The sequence below is a fragment of the Notothenia coriiceps genome, unplaced genomic scaffold (genome assembly GCF_000735185.1).
Source record: "Notothenia coriiceps isolate Sejong01 unplaced genomic scaffold, NC01 NC01_scaffold00023591, whole genome shotgun sequence".
Classification (NCBI taxonomy): domain Eukaryota; kingdom Metazoa; phylum Chordata; class Actinopteri; order Perciformes; family Nototheniidae; genus Notothenia; species Notothenia coriiceps.
Genome location: NW_011356292.1, coordinates 36,515 through 53,800, shown reverse-complemented (window position 1 = coordinate 53,800; position 17,286 = coordinate 36,515). Strand labels below are relative to the sequence as shown.

At 43.1% G+C, this 17,286-nt stretch overlaps 1 protein-coding gene across 3 annotated transcripts; it reads left to right on the top strand.

The window, feature by feature from the left end:
- The first annotated feature begins 780 nt into the window (after positions 1-780).
- On the top strand, positions 781-16,927 carry ctbp1l (C-terminal binding protein 1-like). Of its 3 annotated transcripts, none has more exons than XM_010781847.1 (11): positions 781-929; positions 1,996-2,044; positions 2,384-2,527; positions 9,265-9,419; positions 10,006-10,150; positions 10,246-10,452; positions 10,913-11,127; positions 11,720-11,850; positions 11,942-12,069; positions 12,915-13,032; positions 13,148-16,927. In XM_010781847.1, exons 3-11 carry the CDS (start codon positions 2,467-2,469, stop codon positions 13,323-13,325), a joined length of 1,338 nt encoding a protein of 445 aa, XP_010780149.1. In that variant the 5' UTR covers positions 781-929; positions 1,996-2,044; positions 2,384-2,466; the 3' UTR covers positions 13,326-16,927. The 3 variants fall into 3 exon arrangements, with proteins under 3 accessions (XP_010780149.1, XP_010780150.1, XP_010780151.1); XM_010781848.1 differs by lacking the exon at positions 781-929 and adding an exon at positions 1,102-1,201; XM_010781849.1 differs by lacking the exons at positions 781-929; positions 1,996-2,044; positions 2,384-2,527 and adding an exon at positions 6,620-6,692.
- Positions 16,928-17,286: the final 359 nt, after the last annotated feature.

Genomic DNA, 17,286 nt, shown 5'->3' with positions numbered 1-17,286 from the left:
TACTGATGATACTGTAAACGGACCATGCCTTAAGCTTAAAATACAGTTTTCTTGGTGCTTCTTTTCACAGCCAGACATTTTTGCAATCTCTATTTGCGCTGATTCATATTTTGAACGGGTGTCACAAGCACTATAATATTCAATTTAATAGCTGAATCTTTGCTGCAGCTGGACTCCGTTGGGCACAATGTAAAGTACTGTACAATGGTTAGAGTGAGAACACAGCAAGGCAATTCTGAGTGTATGTAACAAAGGTGGTGCTGAAGCAGATGATTTGGTGGCCTTTCAGAGATGATTTTTCATGTGTTTTCAGATGGAAATACTCCTGTTGCACAATTTATGTACAAATAAAATTTAACATAGAATGATATTTTTTTCTCCAAATAGTGCCTTGTCTTCCATTCACCACTAAGTCAGTCAGAAGTATCGGGGGAAGTTAGTTCAGAGTATTATTGTGACACCTAGTGGCTAAATTCAGAATAAACTTGATTTGTTTGAAAGTTTAATCAATTTAGAGTTTTCAAACTGCAGATATGAATGCTTAGCTTGATGTTCAGTTTCGAGTGAAAAAAATAAAGGTTGAACAAAAAATCTGGATAATGTTAAGAGTAACAATAACTTATTTAAAGACGATTACATGGTTGGAACTTTGAAAATCAAGAGCAGAACAAGTTAAACTTAATCCAGAAAGTTGTTGGTATAGTTTTGTAAACAAGCATTTATTATTCTAGAGTCGTAATATTATGCATGCCGATCCGCCGTGTAAGGTGAGGGCGCTCATTCCAGTCCACCGATGCTTTTTCACAGACTGTCTGACCCCCCCACCAACAGCCACTTCCTCTTTTGTCTAATTTCATGGCGATCGGGAGAGAGGGAACACCACCGACGCACGCACACTGTTTCAGCACTCCTGAAAGAGTTTATCCGGGGTAAATAACTGACATTTTTTGCAAGATTTGGTCACTGGGTTTCAAAGTAGTCTTGCCTGGAATCAGCCATGTGTACGATTCACATTTCCCTGTATGATTATTCCACTTTATAGCTTCTGGGTCAGATATTTCACATTGTAGCACCACTCGCTGATAACAAATCGGACGAAATGGGCTGTCCCCCTCCGCCTGCATCTCTCCCACACTCAGCGGCACGCTAGTTAACGGCGCTGGCTAGCTAACGTTAGCAACTCTGCAAACGCTTCATACATGTAGCTATGTTTTTTCATTTTAATTGACATGATTTATAACATTGGGGTGGCTAAATAAGAACAAATGCTGAGAATATTCGGAAGTTGGAAGGAAATTGTAGTTTTCATTAAAATGTTAGCTGCTTAATGTTTGTATTTGGGTTAGCTTGGCTAGCTAACTGTCGTGCTATTTATTTAGTTAGCATTAGCCGGGACCGGGATACAGAAGTTAAGGCAAGCTAAACTATCTCAAAGCAAAGTGACTAACTAGGATATACTTATCTCCTAACAGCCTATCGACTCATGTATTTGCATGGAACATTTTAATATTCTCCATCCTGTTCTCGATAACCAATAAACGGTTTTGCTAGCACTACAAGCTAGTTAGCTAGTTAACGGTTACTTTGATGCTAACGAGGGGGTCCCGGACCATTGATAGTTTCACCGTAAGGTTATCCTTAAAATACCTACTGGTTCTGTCACCTAACGTTGACTGGCAGCGGTATTGTTGAACAGAAATGTATAAATGCGTTGTATGAGAGAGTTGTGTTATTATTGCAAGCGAAAACAAAGTTGTTGACTATAATCCAAAACTTCCAAAAAGTTAAAAAATGGTCTAGTAAAGTGATGGTGTATGATCCAGTACTAAGAGTTATGAGCACAAGTTACCTATTATCTAAACACACTTGTCAGTGATGTCAATCAATGACATGAGGTTGGTGATATAGGTCTTCATGACAAACCACCTGTATTCATTCTGGATTAATATTGTTAACGTTCATACTTTGATCAATATCCACTTTATTTGTTTACAGTGTAAACTAAGTTGGCAATCTGACTGGCACAACGGACATTGTTCTCCAGGTGAGTGAGTGTAACTGTAAAAATAGTTCACTATAACCCATTTCTTGGCTAATTCAATGCATTAAACATGTTTACACAATTGTGAGTCTTTGCTGTTCAGCCTGGATTCTTCAAGTTTTTTGACATCATGTCCTTCTTTTAATTACACATAAGCCTACATATACTTTTTCCCACCTGTAAATGTAAGTCACTTCAAAATGTTAGCACACAGAAATTCAATCTAGTCCAATTCTGTTTTTTATTTAGTTTGTGAAGTTTTGATAACTTTTTTTTCTATAAAATGTGTTATTAGGCAGTTCAATTTGTCTTAATTGACTGTTTTTTCTAATTTGTCTGCAGGGGAAACTACGTGGTCAACATTAAAAAGAATCCAAAGCACCTGGATCTGTTCTTCTCTGTCCCAGGTTTAGACTGCGCGGTCTATGGCTCTGATGGACAAACACAAACAGGTCAAGCGACAGAGACTTGACCGCATTTGTGAGGGTGAGATTTCATAAAATACTCATACACAAACTAAACGGAAGCAAAAGCTTACATTTATGAGGTTTTATTGTTGTGCTTATCAGTTTTTTTTTTATGTGATACATGGGGCCCAACCTTCACCTGTCTAGTTACCATGCTATTCGGGTGTGAATTTTTTACAGTGTCATTACCATTCATATCAAGTCAAAGCATTTATTGTCATATGCCAGTGTGCGAAAAAGCACACGTCCCATCGTCCGGGACGTGTTATTTACAATATCGGACAAGTAGATCTTTCAATTGACTTGTCCGATGGACAAGTGACGTTTTTCGCCATTATTTATTGACAATTATTGATAAATTCAGCTCAAAAAAGGCGGTACTAATTCGGAAATTGTCTGTGTCCGCCATTATTGTGTTTTTGTCGATTCCTAAGGAAATGCATCTCGCCGCTTTCTGCACTGTTAGACGGGGGCAGGGCGGGACGTGTAGCATATTGGCAGGCTTGGGAAGCAAAACTCGGATCCGAGTAAGAACAAATAACAATTGTCCGGTACCGGGATTAATAAGAGTTGTGAGGACAGGAGGCGGAGGCCGAGCCCCGCGGACCGCAGCTCTCTCTTCCTATGCTCCGTATCATGTTGCCGTATCAGCTGATCGCTGCACGGTTCAGCTCAGCGTCTCTCTCTCTTTCTACACACAGCGGATCCGCTGCCCGTTTAACAGCCTCATCTTTGTCAAACTTTCTTATGTTCTTTCTCTAACACGTTATGAAGGTTATTAAGAGTTTTAGCTCCAATATTGTTAATATTGACTGCCATTTCCTTTATGAATTAAATCAGCCTCCCTGTCTGTGTCCTCGCGCTGTCCTCACATCCCCAGACTCGGAGGAGCACAGGGATGTCAGTATTGTTTATGAAGCAGGGTATAGAAAGTACATTATTGAAATGAAAATACTATTTATTTACTTTTACAAACAGTGAGCAGCTGGGCAGCTGCAGCATGTGTATTGCAGGACATGTGTTGGACACAAAGACTGTGTGGTTGGACTCTGTCTCACAGGCAGGTTGCAGTGTAACATCAGAGGAGACTGAGCCAATTGTACATGCTCACACTGCACCACTTAGAACTAACTAAACAATTATTTTTATATAATTGTGTTCAATAACCGTAACAAAATTAAACAGTATGAAGTGATTTGTAAATAGGAATACAGATTTTACTTAAAGAGCCTGTGACAGCCTCCCAACAACTGTTGTGCAATGAAATATTGGGCTGCTAGTCATCTCGAACCGTCAGTTTAAAAAAGAAGGTGCGATACCGTTCCAATATATATCAATAATTTCGAACATCGCGGGGAAATTCCTTCGACTGATTTTGAAGTTTTGGGGGAAGCCGGAAGTGACATCAATGCGGGAACGCTTCACTGTGCGGCGAGAGAGCCAAACACGGACAAAGTGTGTTGTCATGCTTAGAAATGGTGAATTACTGAGTTTAGGCACGTTAATAACGTTTGAATGAAGTTGACTACAGTATATTCATATTTGTCAGTGCTTTCATTTCAATTCGGCGAACATAAACATAAATGATCGTGGTGAAGATGATGATTAAATTAGGATTAAAAATATAAAAACAAAACGATTATTTTTGTAGTTGTAAACTCAAGTGGATGGAACTACATTTATTAGTGCTTTCATGTACAATTCAGCGAACATATGATACATTAAATGATCGTGAAGATGATGATTTAAAAATCTTTTGTTTGAGCCGGTCTGCATTTCCTGATGAAAAAACAAACCGATGCTTTTTGTAGTTGTAGTACACCAACATCGATTAAACGTGTGTTTTTTTTACCACAATGTTGGGGAAATTAATGGATAAAATGCACAGATTATTATTATTATTATTATTATTCCCACTCCGATCGGGACACTAGGTCCACCGTTTCCCCGCAGCGAGGCTCCCCCGTTGACAGTTTACGTGGGCTGGGCTGGGTGCAGTGGCGGACTGGCCATCGGGACGAATCCCGATGGGCCGGTACCGAAGTGGGCCGGTCGGATAAGTCACTAGCACATCCCCCACTCCCCCCGTTGACAATTTACTAGCGGTACCGAAGTGGGCCGGTCGAGAGTCCCGGGATGATTTGTAGTCCCAGTCCACCACTGGCTACATGACCGTATGATCGCCCATATTGACGCACCTAATTCCTAAACTTCTAACAGATACAACATAAACCGATCCTTCAGCCTCATATAAACTCTCAGACACGTTCAAAATTAAACTGTCATCGCTGTCTGAGCTTGCTGCTGTGTGCGCCATCGTGCGTTTACATGCAGATGCTGGGATCCTGAACGGTGCAGCTGGAGCGCTGTGCCCGCAATGACGTCACACATAATTTGGCGGGACTTGAAGAATCCCCGAGAAGATCCAGAAAATGGTCAACATTGAAGGGCAGATTAATGGTTATCAAAGTACAAATATCCAAAATCAGTTCAGTAACGGTTTTCAAGGGGACAATATTTACTCAAATTGATGGGTTTGGATGATGGGGGAAACTCGTGTCACAGGCTCTTTAATGTTTTCATAAATATATTTTTCTCCCAGTTTGTCATGGGACTTATTTTTACCCTCTCAAAGAACCAGAATCGAAAACCGAAAACAAGTAAATTGCCAAACTCACTTGTCCATGGACAAGTACTCTAAAAACTTTTTCTTACACTGTTATGCTGATGCACAGTAGAAAAATAGATTCCCTTTGCAATGCTTTTTTGTTGTTGTTGCTTTTAAAGTAAATTAAAACACTATATATACACACTATTAAAAATCATAGAGATCTGTCAACTTGTATCGGCAGACAGAGGGTATCTGAATATGTATTTGTATCTGCCTGTGAGGTGGTTTCGGGCAGAGGCGGTCTCCAATTTGATATATATATTTATGACATTATTATATACAGCCACACACAAACACTGATACATCAGTCAATTGGGCCCTGTACACAAAGAAAAAAAAGCTCTACATAATAAGTCAACTAACTAATTAGTTAGTTAGTCGACTAAAAGGAAAAAACTAATTGTTCTTTCAAAAATAGCAGACGATTTTGTTTTCCGCCTTTGGCATATTCATGCTTTTCTCTTTTTGCATTTTATTAAACTGAATATCTTTGGGTTTTGGACTGGCATTTTTAGACATTTCCTTGGAAACTGTAAATAATAAGTTAAAGCCCTGTACCTGATTGCAAGTGTCAACCTTTCAGCTTCATCCAGCAACTTTCTTAACTATGTAGTCAAACCAATGAGGGCAAAGTGTACCTTTTTTATTAAACTAGAAAAATGAAACAATGTTTTGCATTGATGTGAAACCAGATGCTGACAGTTTCATATTATGTTTGTATCATTTGTCTGTAATATCTTTGCTGGTTTTTATTTATAGCTCTAGGAATATTGTTCTTTAAATGCTGATAAAAGGCTACTGTTCAGAGTCCTCGGCTGTGCTCTTAACCTCTAGTATTGTGAGCAGACTGGTTGAAATGTTGACCCTGATTGTATTTCTTACCGCCTCTTGAGTGCGTTGTGTAGGAAGTTGTTGTTTATCAACTTTTTTGGTTAAATTGGAATGCAAGGAATGTACAGATGAACGTTTGCAGTGTATTTCATGCTGAAGACTTAATAAGTTAACTTTTTATGTTGCTAATAAGTGTTTGTGTATGTGACGGTTAGTGCAGATTTCTAAAAGTGATAGTTGTTGTTGAGCTGTTGTAGTGGGGAGAATAGACGATGGAGATCAGACATAATGGTGTACTAAAATGGAGGGAACAGTCTGGGTGGGTCTCTGGAGACGGGTGAGAGGGAGAGGACAGGGTGAAGGGTCGTGGCCGCAGCTACAGGGAAACGGGCCAGCTGTCTCTTTAAAAAACGACAACAGCACAAACCGCCCTCGGCCTCAGCCCTGGCTATTCTAATGAGGTTAGTGCTGGTTGGCTGGCCTACAATGGGGCTGCCTGTGATTGGAGGCTAGCCGTGGGGGAGGGGCTGGGCGTGGATGACAGCTGGGATCCAGCCAGCCAAGAGCAGGCTGACAGAGAGAGAGGGAGAAAAAAGAGCGATAGAGGGAGAGCAAGGCGAGAGAGGGAGAGAGAGAGAGAGAGAGAGAGGAAGACAGGCTCACACAGACTTCATAATGCAAGGTTAGGCCCGGTGCTCATGTGTTTTCTATTTTGGCATGTGTTTTTGAAATGTGTGAACTGTGGGGGGAGAGGTCTGTAGGTTTGGGTGTAGAGCAGCTTTGTGTGTGCAGTTTCCCCTTTTGTGTTCAGCGCGAACTGGTGTTGCCGCAGCCGTCAAGAAGGAACTGAATAGCCGTGTGTGTGTCTAGCTGCGTCTGGGTGGAGTACCGCTGCTTGCTGCATTATCATCGTTTGCTGCCCCTCCCCCCTCACCTCTTACTCCTACAACTGCAGCCAGAGGGAGAGAGAAGAGGAGGAGGGAGTGAGGGGAAAGAAAGGGAGAGGGAGGGAGAATGAATGAATCACTGAATGAATTGTATTGTGTGTGCGGCCATGCTTGTGCTTAGTAGGCCTCGGGTATAGCAGTGTCCTTTACTCAAATTACTCTTTGTGTAGGTCTACTTGTATATTTCCAGATCTACTTTTATTCAGAAGGGGTCTTTGTGATGAGTCCCTTTGGGTTTTTCTACACAGTAAGCGTGTCTGTGTGTGTTCAGCGTGTAGCGGTTGGCCTGTTAGCATTCTTTAGCCATCTGCGATGAGGGTGAATTCCAATGCTAAATGGACTGCACTACATTGTATTGCATTTTTTATAACGGTGACTATGGTGTATTTTTCTTGATTTATTTTGCCTGTGTGGGCTTCATGCATGCATTGGGAAAGGCTCGGACGTCAGAGGAAGTGTTCACAAATATTTGTTTTCCACCCGCGGCTACAAGCTCCCTTCCCTCCTCTGCAGTCTCACCATTACCTCCTGCCCTCTGTCCAAGTAAATGTTCCAGCTAGCCACACTCCCCCACCCGGCCACACACACACACACACACACACACACACACACACACACACACACACACACACACACACACACACACACACACACACACACCTGTTACAAAGCAGGGACAAGATAGTGTGTTCATGTGTGTGGTCAGTACAAGCCAAAGACTGCTGAAAAGATTACAGGGAGAGAGGTCGTAGCTGCTTCGCTGACAGTTGGTGTTCATTTCCTCTTATTTAACATCAATGCATTGGCCGAGAAGTGTCATTTTTTATGGCATTGATTTATTTTTGACATGCAACATTTCCTTTGTTGGCATAATGGTAAATGGCCATGGTGCAAATGTGCAGATCTTTGTCAGTAAGGTGTGTGTTTGTGTGTCTTAAGAAGGAGGGAAATAGGAAGGAGGGACTCTTCCAGACATGAGAATTTAGGTCATGACTCAGACCCCCTCGTGAACCCCCACCGCCTCCTCACTGAGACCCCGCAGTTTTCTCCACCCCTCCCCCCTCAGCCGCCACACTCCATAACCTCTCCCCCTCCCATCCCAGCCCCTCCCCTCTGTGTGAGCACTTCTCATACAGTGGCAGGTCAGGTTCCCAGACTTCTGCTTCATTAGCCAAAATCTAACTTTCCCATTCGGAGGAGTCTACGCTCCCATGTGTAACTGACATGTATCGATAAAAGTGGCTCGGAGTATGCTGGTTCCTGAGATGACGAAACTAAGTTGGAGGTTGATACCATATAGGCTAGGATGCTGGACCCTCTCCATGCCCCATCACATATTTAGTTACACATCCCTATGTAACTATAGAGCCCTTACACACATCATCCCTGTGGTTCCTTCAAGGTGTCGGTGGCGGATGTGTTGGAAAAAGAGAGTCATAAAAGTCTGAGTTATTATTGTCTTAGGAGTGTGGCAGTCAGGCCTGTTAACTTTAGCCATGCGTGCAGGGAAGGTTTTCTGAGGGCATGATGACACAAAACACATCTGATAGTCCAGACATGGGAAATGCAGAGTGTTGAGTCATTAGTCTCTTCTCCTTGCTGGTTCTGAAGTGCCATCATCAGGGATATATGCTGTTGGTTAATCTGCTCCTGGTAGCTTGACATCAATTAGCCTATCACCAACCAGTTAATTTCAAGAGGAAGAAAACAAAATAACGTGAAATAAAATCGGTGCTTTCATTTGAGTTGATTTAAAGAGGTTTGGCACAATTATGAATCGATCAGTTTAGAGGTGCTATCCTTTTATTGTTTTGTGTTATTTTATGTTCTGTTGGCTTCACTGGTTTATTGCCTCATTTTGATCAGGTCATTTGAACGTTTCTATCGATCGACCCTGATACCTCAGATTCCGATCATTATCCTCCCATATTCTTTCATAGAAGTTTATTTGCTAGTCTTTTATAAATTCAGAAGAATGGATCAAATGACGCATACATTTTGAATGAAAAGATTTGTACTCCCTTACATGCGTTTTCTTCTGCTGTCTCTGAGAGCCACAGAGCTGGACAGCGTTGCGTCTTTAGCTACAGACCAACATGCGTAGCCGTCAAATATATTCTCTAAGGTTAAATATTAAACAATTAATCGCTGAGATCTCCTGGTCATCAGCACGTTGTCACCGATTGTGTGAAAGCGTGTCACAAAAATAATTGTACATTTTTAAGCATTACCCAGATTTGTCATTGAATATTTAACCTCTTGCCATGGACTTGATATCCAACATTGTCTTCTTCCTGCTGGACTCAGGTATCCGACCCCCCATCCTCAACGGGCCAATGCACCCGCGGCCCCTGGTTGCCCTGCTGGACGGGCGCGACTGCACTGTGGAGATGCCCATCCTCAAAGATGTGGCCACAGTGGCCTTCTGCGATGCCCAGTCCACCCAAGAGATTCATGAGAAGGTAGGACGGACATCTAAAAACATAAAAGTGTTATCATCTGTGTTGTACCCAAGAAATACTTCCTACATCCTTCTATTTAGAGGAACTGTCTCTTTTAAAGGTCCCATGTCATGCTTTTCCGGTTATTACCCGTCCCCTTGTGTGTTATGAATTTTTTTCTGCATGTAAACGGTCTGCAGAGTCACAAACCCTCAAAGTACACCCTGTAGCGAGTAAAACTCTAACACAGAAAAGACCTGCCTATGCTGCCCCAGAACGCCTCGCTGGAGATTTGTCTTTTTCCATTTGTTTCTTCCTGGTCACTGTGACGTAACGACGACCCAAATGGACCCATTGGTCCAAATGGACCAATCCGGGAAACGTTACGTTACATTGAACAATGTAAATCTATTCTAGTAGACCTCAACAGTGGAATTATGATCAGTAGAAATGGCCATGTCATGGAACCTTTAAGCAGTTTGGAAGATTAGGACTATCCTTTTGATAGTCGATGTGACTCATGTCCCTTTTTATTCGCTTAGATATTTGAGTGTCAAGTGCAGGTTAATATGATTCAAAGTATTCATGCTGCGTTTGTGTTTGCTAGGTGCTAAACGAGGCAGTGGCTGCTCTGCTCTACCACACCATCACTCTGTCCAGAGATGACTTGGAAAAGTTTAAAGGCCTACGCATAATTGTCAGGATTGGCTCCGGCTTCGACAACGTTGACATCAAAGCGGCTGCTGAGCTTGGTGAGTGGCTGGAACTTTAAACATATTGTCACAGTCAACCATGAGCTGAAACGGAGGGATTAATATTTCTTTCCTACTTTAAACTGATCACCCAGGCATTGCAGTCTGTAATGTGCCAGCTACATCTGTGGAGGAGACCGCCGACACTTCGCTATGTCTGATCCTGAACCTGTACAGGCGAGTCACCTGGATGCACCAGGCCCTCCGGGAGGGAACCCGTGCCTCGAGTGTGGAGCAGATCAGGGAGGTAGCTGGCGGCGCTGCTCGTATCCGCGGAGAGACGCTGGGCATTATCGGTCTAGGTAAGTTAAGAGTATGGACGTGTTTAGAGTAGTTAGTGGCCACATTACTAGGTATTACAGTATTTGAAAGAATATGTCTAAAATCTCTTCCTCACTTGACAACCAACCTTTGTTGGTAATCAATGGGAAAGGTTACACTCTGACTTCATTCCCTGAACCTGCTTTCTGGGACACACCAGTAATGGGAAAGGGATTATTGGCATACTTTAAGCGGGTTTTCCTGAAATGAAAAAACCTGCATATAAAAGCTTATATGAGAAGGGAAACTGTACTATTTGCTTTTACCTGAACCGCGATGATGTTTTGCGGAAGTGCTTTAGGAGTTTAATTCAAGCAACAGTAAAGGATCCAAGGAAAACAAACAGTTTTGTATTCATCCTTAATTTAAAGGCCGATTCCTATTTTCTGTCAAGCAAGGTCACAACAGACTATATCTATAACATTTCTCTCTGTCTTCCAGGGCGCGTTGGCCAAGCCGTGGCTCTGCGGGCTAAGGCCTTTGGTTTTGGCGTGATCTTTTATGACCCGTACCTGCCTGACGGTGTGGAGCGTTCACTGGGCCTGCAGCGCATGGCCACCCTGCAGGACCTGCTGATCCACTCGGACTGCGTGTCCCTGCACTGCAGCCTCAACGAGCACAACCACCACCTCATTAATGACTTCACCATCAAACAGGTGTGGGGATGCACTTTGAATACGTCTCATATCTGCCTCTTTATACGCACAATTTCTTCTTCTACATTTGTGTTGTCTTTCTTCCACTTATGCACTCCTGTCTCATTTTCCTCGTTTGTTACTTGTGAGGATAGTGAGAAGATTAATTGTAGAATTAAAAGAGAAAATAATTTCAACTCGGCGTTAATTTAGCCTCCATCAGCACAGTAAGTTGCTGCTTTAGCACAATGGCTGTGCCCTAATTGTAGTCTGACATTTAGTTTTGTTCAGGTTACCACTTGGTTGACATTCTGGCAATAAAGGGAGGGAGTTCAGACATTACCTGCAAGAATTGGCATTTCGTTTTTATACGCAGCTTGATATCCTGACTCAAACACTTGGCGGGCATTGTTGGAGCCCAATAGTCTAGACAATCTAAATGATGACAAATGATTTTTGGCCAGAACCAAACGTTGCTTTCATGTTGTGGTCTGTATTATAGATTAGAAGAGTAATATCAGAATATATTTGTGCCGCAGATTTCAGGTTTCAGCCTTCTCTTGGATTGTTTTGCCCATAGTTTAATCATATTATCGCTTACTCTGTGATACAGATGCGTCAGGGAGCCTTCCTGGTGAATACATCAAGAGGCGGTCTGGTTGACGAGAAAGCACTGGCTCAGGCCCTGAAAGAGGGTCGGATACGAGGGGCTGCCCTGGACGTGCATGAGACGGAACCTTTCAGGTAACCATGATACACAAGTAACACCCGATAGCTGTGCACGATACACAATCTAACTTCTCTTCTCCGTAACAACCTTTGCCCTTCTTTACAGTTTTTCAACGGGCCCTTTGAAGGATGCCCCAAACCTGATCTGTACCCCGCACACATCCTGGTACAGCGAGCAGGCCTCTGTGGAGGCTCGGGAGGAGGCCGCCAGGGAGGTCCGCCGCGCCATCACCGGTAAGACGCTGTTCACTAAACGAGCCGGGGGATTAAGAGAATGTAAATGAAATATTAAGATGCAGTGAAGACACGATCTACACATTCCCACTTCAAGTTGCAATGTATTTGCTTTGATCACCAGGAAAAACACTATATAAATAACATGTGGTGTTGTTATTATTATTATTATTATTATTATCATTTGCTCTTTGTATTGTTGTATTTATTTGCTAATGGTTTTGCTAAATGTACGGTGATGTGACTGATGGTCAGAGCGTGCCTGAGCATTTACAGATAAGAAAGCATGTATAAAACGGGTTTTAAATAAATGGTGGATGATCCCATACCTCACTTCTTTACATTATGAGGTACTTCATAACAATCCAGGTTATTTTACAGACCAGTTGATCGAGCCCAACATAACATATTCAAATGAGTTGTTTTAATGCCAACATTAGTTTACTTCACTGTATATTACAGAAAGAAGAAAATGATGAATGCATTAGGATTTAATTAATGAGCTGTGGCCAAGATGCACACTTTTTATTTCTCTGTATGGAAATGTAATATTTTCATATGGCATATGGTGATCAAAGACACAAACACTTGAGTCTTACTGTAAAATGTAAGACAAGTTAAACACGCTTTAATTTGGGGTGGTCACTGCCCTTTATTAGTTCGGCCCATGTCCCATACACAACCATGACCTATAATGCCGCTAGAGGGTGATCGAGATACTTTGGCTTCACTTTGGGAGAGCAAACGCATCGGCCATCTTTATCGGCAACCCCCGTTTAGAGCTATGAAACTAATCAGCAGGATAAAACGCTGCTATGATTGACGGCCTCTTTTCCTCGCACCAGGACGAATCCCTGACAGTCTGAAGAACTGCGTGAATAAGGAGTACCTGATGGCCGCCTCTCAATGGCCCAGCATGGAGGCCGCCACAGTTCACCCAGAACTCAACGGAGCCACTTACAGGTGAGAGGGCTGGATGTGGAACATGAGAACGGGACAGCGCTTGAACAGTAGTTTTGTTTTTCAAAATTAAAACAGCAACTTTTAGATGGTTTTATTTTTGAAATGTGTGTTTCAGATTTCCTCCAGGTCTGATCAATGTTGCAGCAGCAGGGGGTCTCGCAGGAGCAGGAGCAGTGGTCGAAAGCCTTGTTACAGGAACCCACTGGCGCTACGGCCTACCCCTGTCTCCCACCCCCCACGCCCCCTCCCCCAATAAGGCCGAAGCAGACAGAGACATCCCGTCCGACCAATAGCCCCCCCTGCCGTCGCCAGCACATTCCGTCACCTCTGGAAACCAACCCCCCTCCCAACCTCCACCACCGCCCCGCAGCATCAGACACAGCCCCACCCTGCAGAACATCGGCAGCGCCAGTTTGACCTGATGTAGATCTACAGTCTTTTTCTTCAGATCACTAAACCAGCCCCTGGAGTGACCAGCCACAGCTAGCCCCTTACCCATCCAGAAGAACACACACTTCCCTCCATCCTCATCTCACCCACTCACCTGCCACCAACCTCCCCCCCTCCCCCCTCTCCTTCACTCCCCCACAACGTCAGCAATAACTGTATTCTCAAGGATTCAATGATTGGATTGGTTTATATCCTTAGTTGGCTGTTGTTTTAATGGAAAGTTGACCTGTTGTGGTTCTAGGTGTTAATGTTTGTTTGTTAAAAAAAAAGAAGCATTTCTGACATGAGGCTTTACAGTCTGTCTATCCTGCAGTCCTCCAACCAGTAGAGGTTCAGAGGCAGAGAGGTGGAAGCCCACTTTTGTACATTAATGGCTCATGTTACTGCTCTCTCCTTCCTATCTTCTTTTTTTCCCTTCTCCCCCTACATCTTTCTTGTGACGGGGAAAATGTGTACTTTGTAAACCAGACAGAATCACAAACCGTACATCCTGTCCTCCCTTCCAGACGTTCAGCTGCCCCTCAGCCCAGTTTGGCCCTTAGCTCTCCCTGGCACCGCCATGCGCTCGCTCGGCAGAAAGATCCACATTGTTGTCAGTGTAGCTCTCTGAGCGTCAGTTCATCTGCTCGGCTCAAACTTCAGATGGTGACACCCAGCATCCTTTGTCACCCTTTACTTCGGAGACCCTCTCCTTTTTAAGCAACCGCAAATGTACACATTCTTCGCCCCTAATGGATTGTTTTGACATGAGATGATAGCATCACATCGGCTAGCATGATGCATGAATTTAAATCTCATGCCAGCAGCTTTTTAGTATGAGTTCAGTGTCCACACAGAATGAAATGCAGCAGCCTTTTTCTGGCCTGAATAGCAACATCATGACAGAGGCCTCTCCAGCAGGGGGCGCTGTCTGAGCGCTCAGCTAGAAGAGTTGCACACTGCTAACCTCAGTCAGTTACAGGCTGGCTGCAGTGAGGAGGAACATGATCCCACACTGCCAACGTTCAGAACACAGAATGGGTGACCAGGGATCCTCCACCGCCTTATCTTTTTAATAAGATCTCACTGCAACGTACCATCATCGCCCTGCACCCACCTACCCTCCACTCGCCCCTCCCCCCAAATCATGACATACCCACACATCTGCTCATCACCCAGTATGTGTCCACCAGTTCCTTTAAGCGTGAGGGGACAGTAGAGTTTAGTTTCCCTGTAAGAGCAACGGGACAGTGTTCTTACATGCTGGCTTTGTTAATGACAGTGGTGTGTGTGTGTGCGTGTGCGCGCGTGTGTGTGTGTGGACATGCGTGTGGGCTTGTATGTGTGATGTATGTTCCCTCACCCTGTTATGATAACAAGCTATTGTCTTTCCAAAGGAATAGTCCCTAGGAGTAACTCTTTAACGCTGTTGCCCTGGTGTCAAGGGAACACCTTTCTAGTACCTCAGTAACAGATATTGAATGTACCGTGCATACCCTTTTATTTTTTGTACAGATTTTCTAGATACTTATTTACTATTCTTTACCAGAAGGGTTCTGAAATTGTAGCAGTAATGATACAACAACAAAAAAAACATTGCCCCATGAAACAAATTGACAAAGTCCTTTTAGGTTAGCTCTAGGTCACTGAATACTCAGGCTTCAAAACCAATGCGTATCTCTTTGCCTTTATTTTCTCATCGTGGAAAAACGCTTTCCCATTATTAAGCCTCAGACTGTAGTTGGGGTGTTTCGACCTCCATCTTTCTGGCTATGGAAAAAGAAGGAAAAAACAAAAGGCGGTCGCCGTGGTCTGCTAGTTTTTTAAAACTAGAACATTAGTAATAGATGCAGTTTTGTTTTAACCCCCCTTCATTGTCAGGCTGATCTATCTATAGTGCATGTGAGGTCATTTTTAGGGGAATTAATATTGGCTTAAAGAATTTGTGTCATCTTGCTGTTTCCCTCTGCTCCCCGGCCTTTCCCCCTCAGAGTGTTTTCAACCCGAGTTGCCATTTTTGTCGTGGTCAGTTTCCAGTGATGTACAGTTTCCCCTCAGAGTCTATGAGAGACATGGAGCATGTCTGTGTCCTGAGATGCTAGGCTCCTCTGTCATGTCATGAGTATATATTTTTAAAAATAACCCCCATAGTTCGGATTACGAGCATAATAGTAATCTTAAACTTTTGCTGTTGATGATTATATATATATTTTTCAGTTCAGCAGTGCACTGTTATGAAAACCATTCTGTGTTATTGTAGGATTTCATTTTTATGGATATGCTGTCTGTGTTCTACATGTTGTACTGAAACATTTTGGAGAAGAAACATGATATCCCTTTCCTGGTCAAATGTTGTTTCCTTCTTACCCCAACTGTCCTTTCCAGCTGATATCCTCTGGGCCTTACTTTTTCTCTCCCTGTAAAAATAGCTGTTATAGAAAGTCGCCATGGAACCACTCACTGCCTTAATACAGTTGACCACAGCAGGTGAAGTCAGGAGACGCATCCAGCAGAAAAGAACGGGCCGCTATCGAGGCCGCTCCGCTAAAAGCTCCTCACACCCAGGCAGGCCTCAATCTGCAGCATTTCTTTTTCCACTGATGAACCACATTTAGCCTCATTTTGGGGCTCAAAAACATATATTTAGTGTGAATTCGTACTTTGCATTATTAAGATGTTATATATTTTTTGCTGTCTGAATAGTCAGCCTGGCAGTGTGTATGTGCGTTTGCTAACAGATAAGCACAGTGTGTATGCTCACAAAGCCACAGCTGATATTTCACTCTTGGGTGTGAGAATTCCCCCGACCACCACCCGCCACCACCCTGGGGCTCTTAAAGCATCTTTCACAGTGCTGCCAGAGCCCCAGTGCGGCTGGGAGGGGGAGGGCAACGCGGACACTGGGGTGGTCTGTCAATAAAAATAAAATAAAAAAGCAGAAAATTACAATGAGAATCGGTCACTTTTTCTCTCTCAGGGTTCAAATGCACACATATCCTCCAGCAGTCGCTCTCCGTCTCGTGTCCCTTGTCCCAAGTTTTTCCTCTCGGAATGTAGAACAGCCTCCTGCGTTTTTAGAAACTCCCCCCCCATCGTTCCCCTTTGTGCACAGGTCTGAACTTTGTTTCTGTTTTGCTTTCTTTTGGCACTGACATCTAACCATCTAACAAGGAATGAATGAATGAATGTTTGAAAGTGACTGTGTGTAATGTTAAAATTGGGAAATGTATTTTTACAACATGTGAACATTTTTTCCACTCACTCTCATTGTGAATTGATTTGTTTTTCTTTCACCAGACTGCAAAAACAACAAAAAAACAAAAACAACAAAAAAAATCTCCTGTAACTAGGCTCTTAAGCTTTATTTTTGTTTTGTTTACTTTTTTATTAGAAACAATCATGTTTGTGATGGTAACTTCCGATGGTAAACTCCACACCGTATTTTAATAAAATCTTAAAAATTAAACATTTGTTCCTGTTTTTATTTACATTGTTGGTAACAGTTATGCTCTGCTGGTCTGAAATCATGTTGTGTATTGGACCTGTAACTGCCTTTTGTTCACTTGACTTGAAAAGGTTCCATGCTTGATTCCAATGGTGACAATCCCTGTCCTCTGGCAGTGTGTCATCCCACTGATTACACTCAGCAGTTTCATGAAAAAGAGTTTACAGAAATTTGCCATAAACAACATAATTTACTACCACTTTTGGCCGCTTTTAATATGGCAACAAAGGATTATGCAGTGCCTGAACGGGCACAGGTTTACGGGGGGGCAGACTAGGTTGGGTGAGCGGGAAAGGGGGCTTCTATGTAGACCCGCAGGG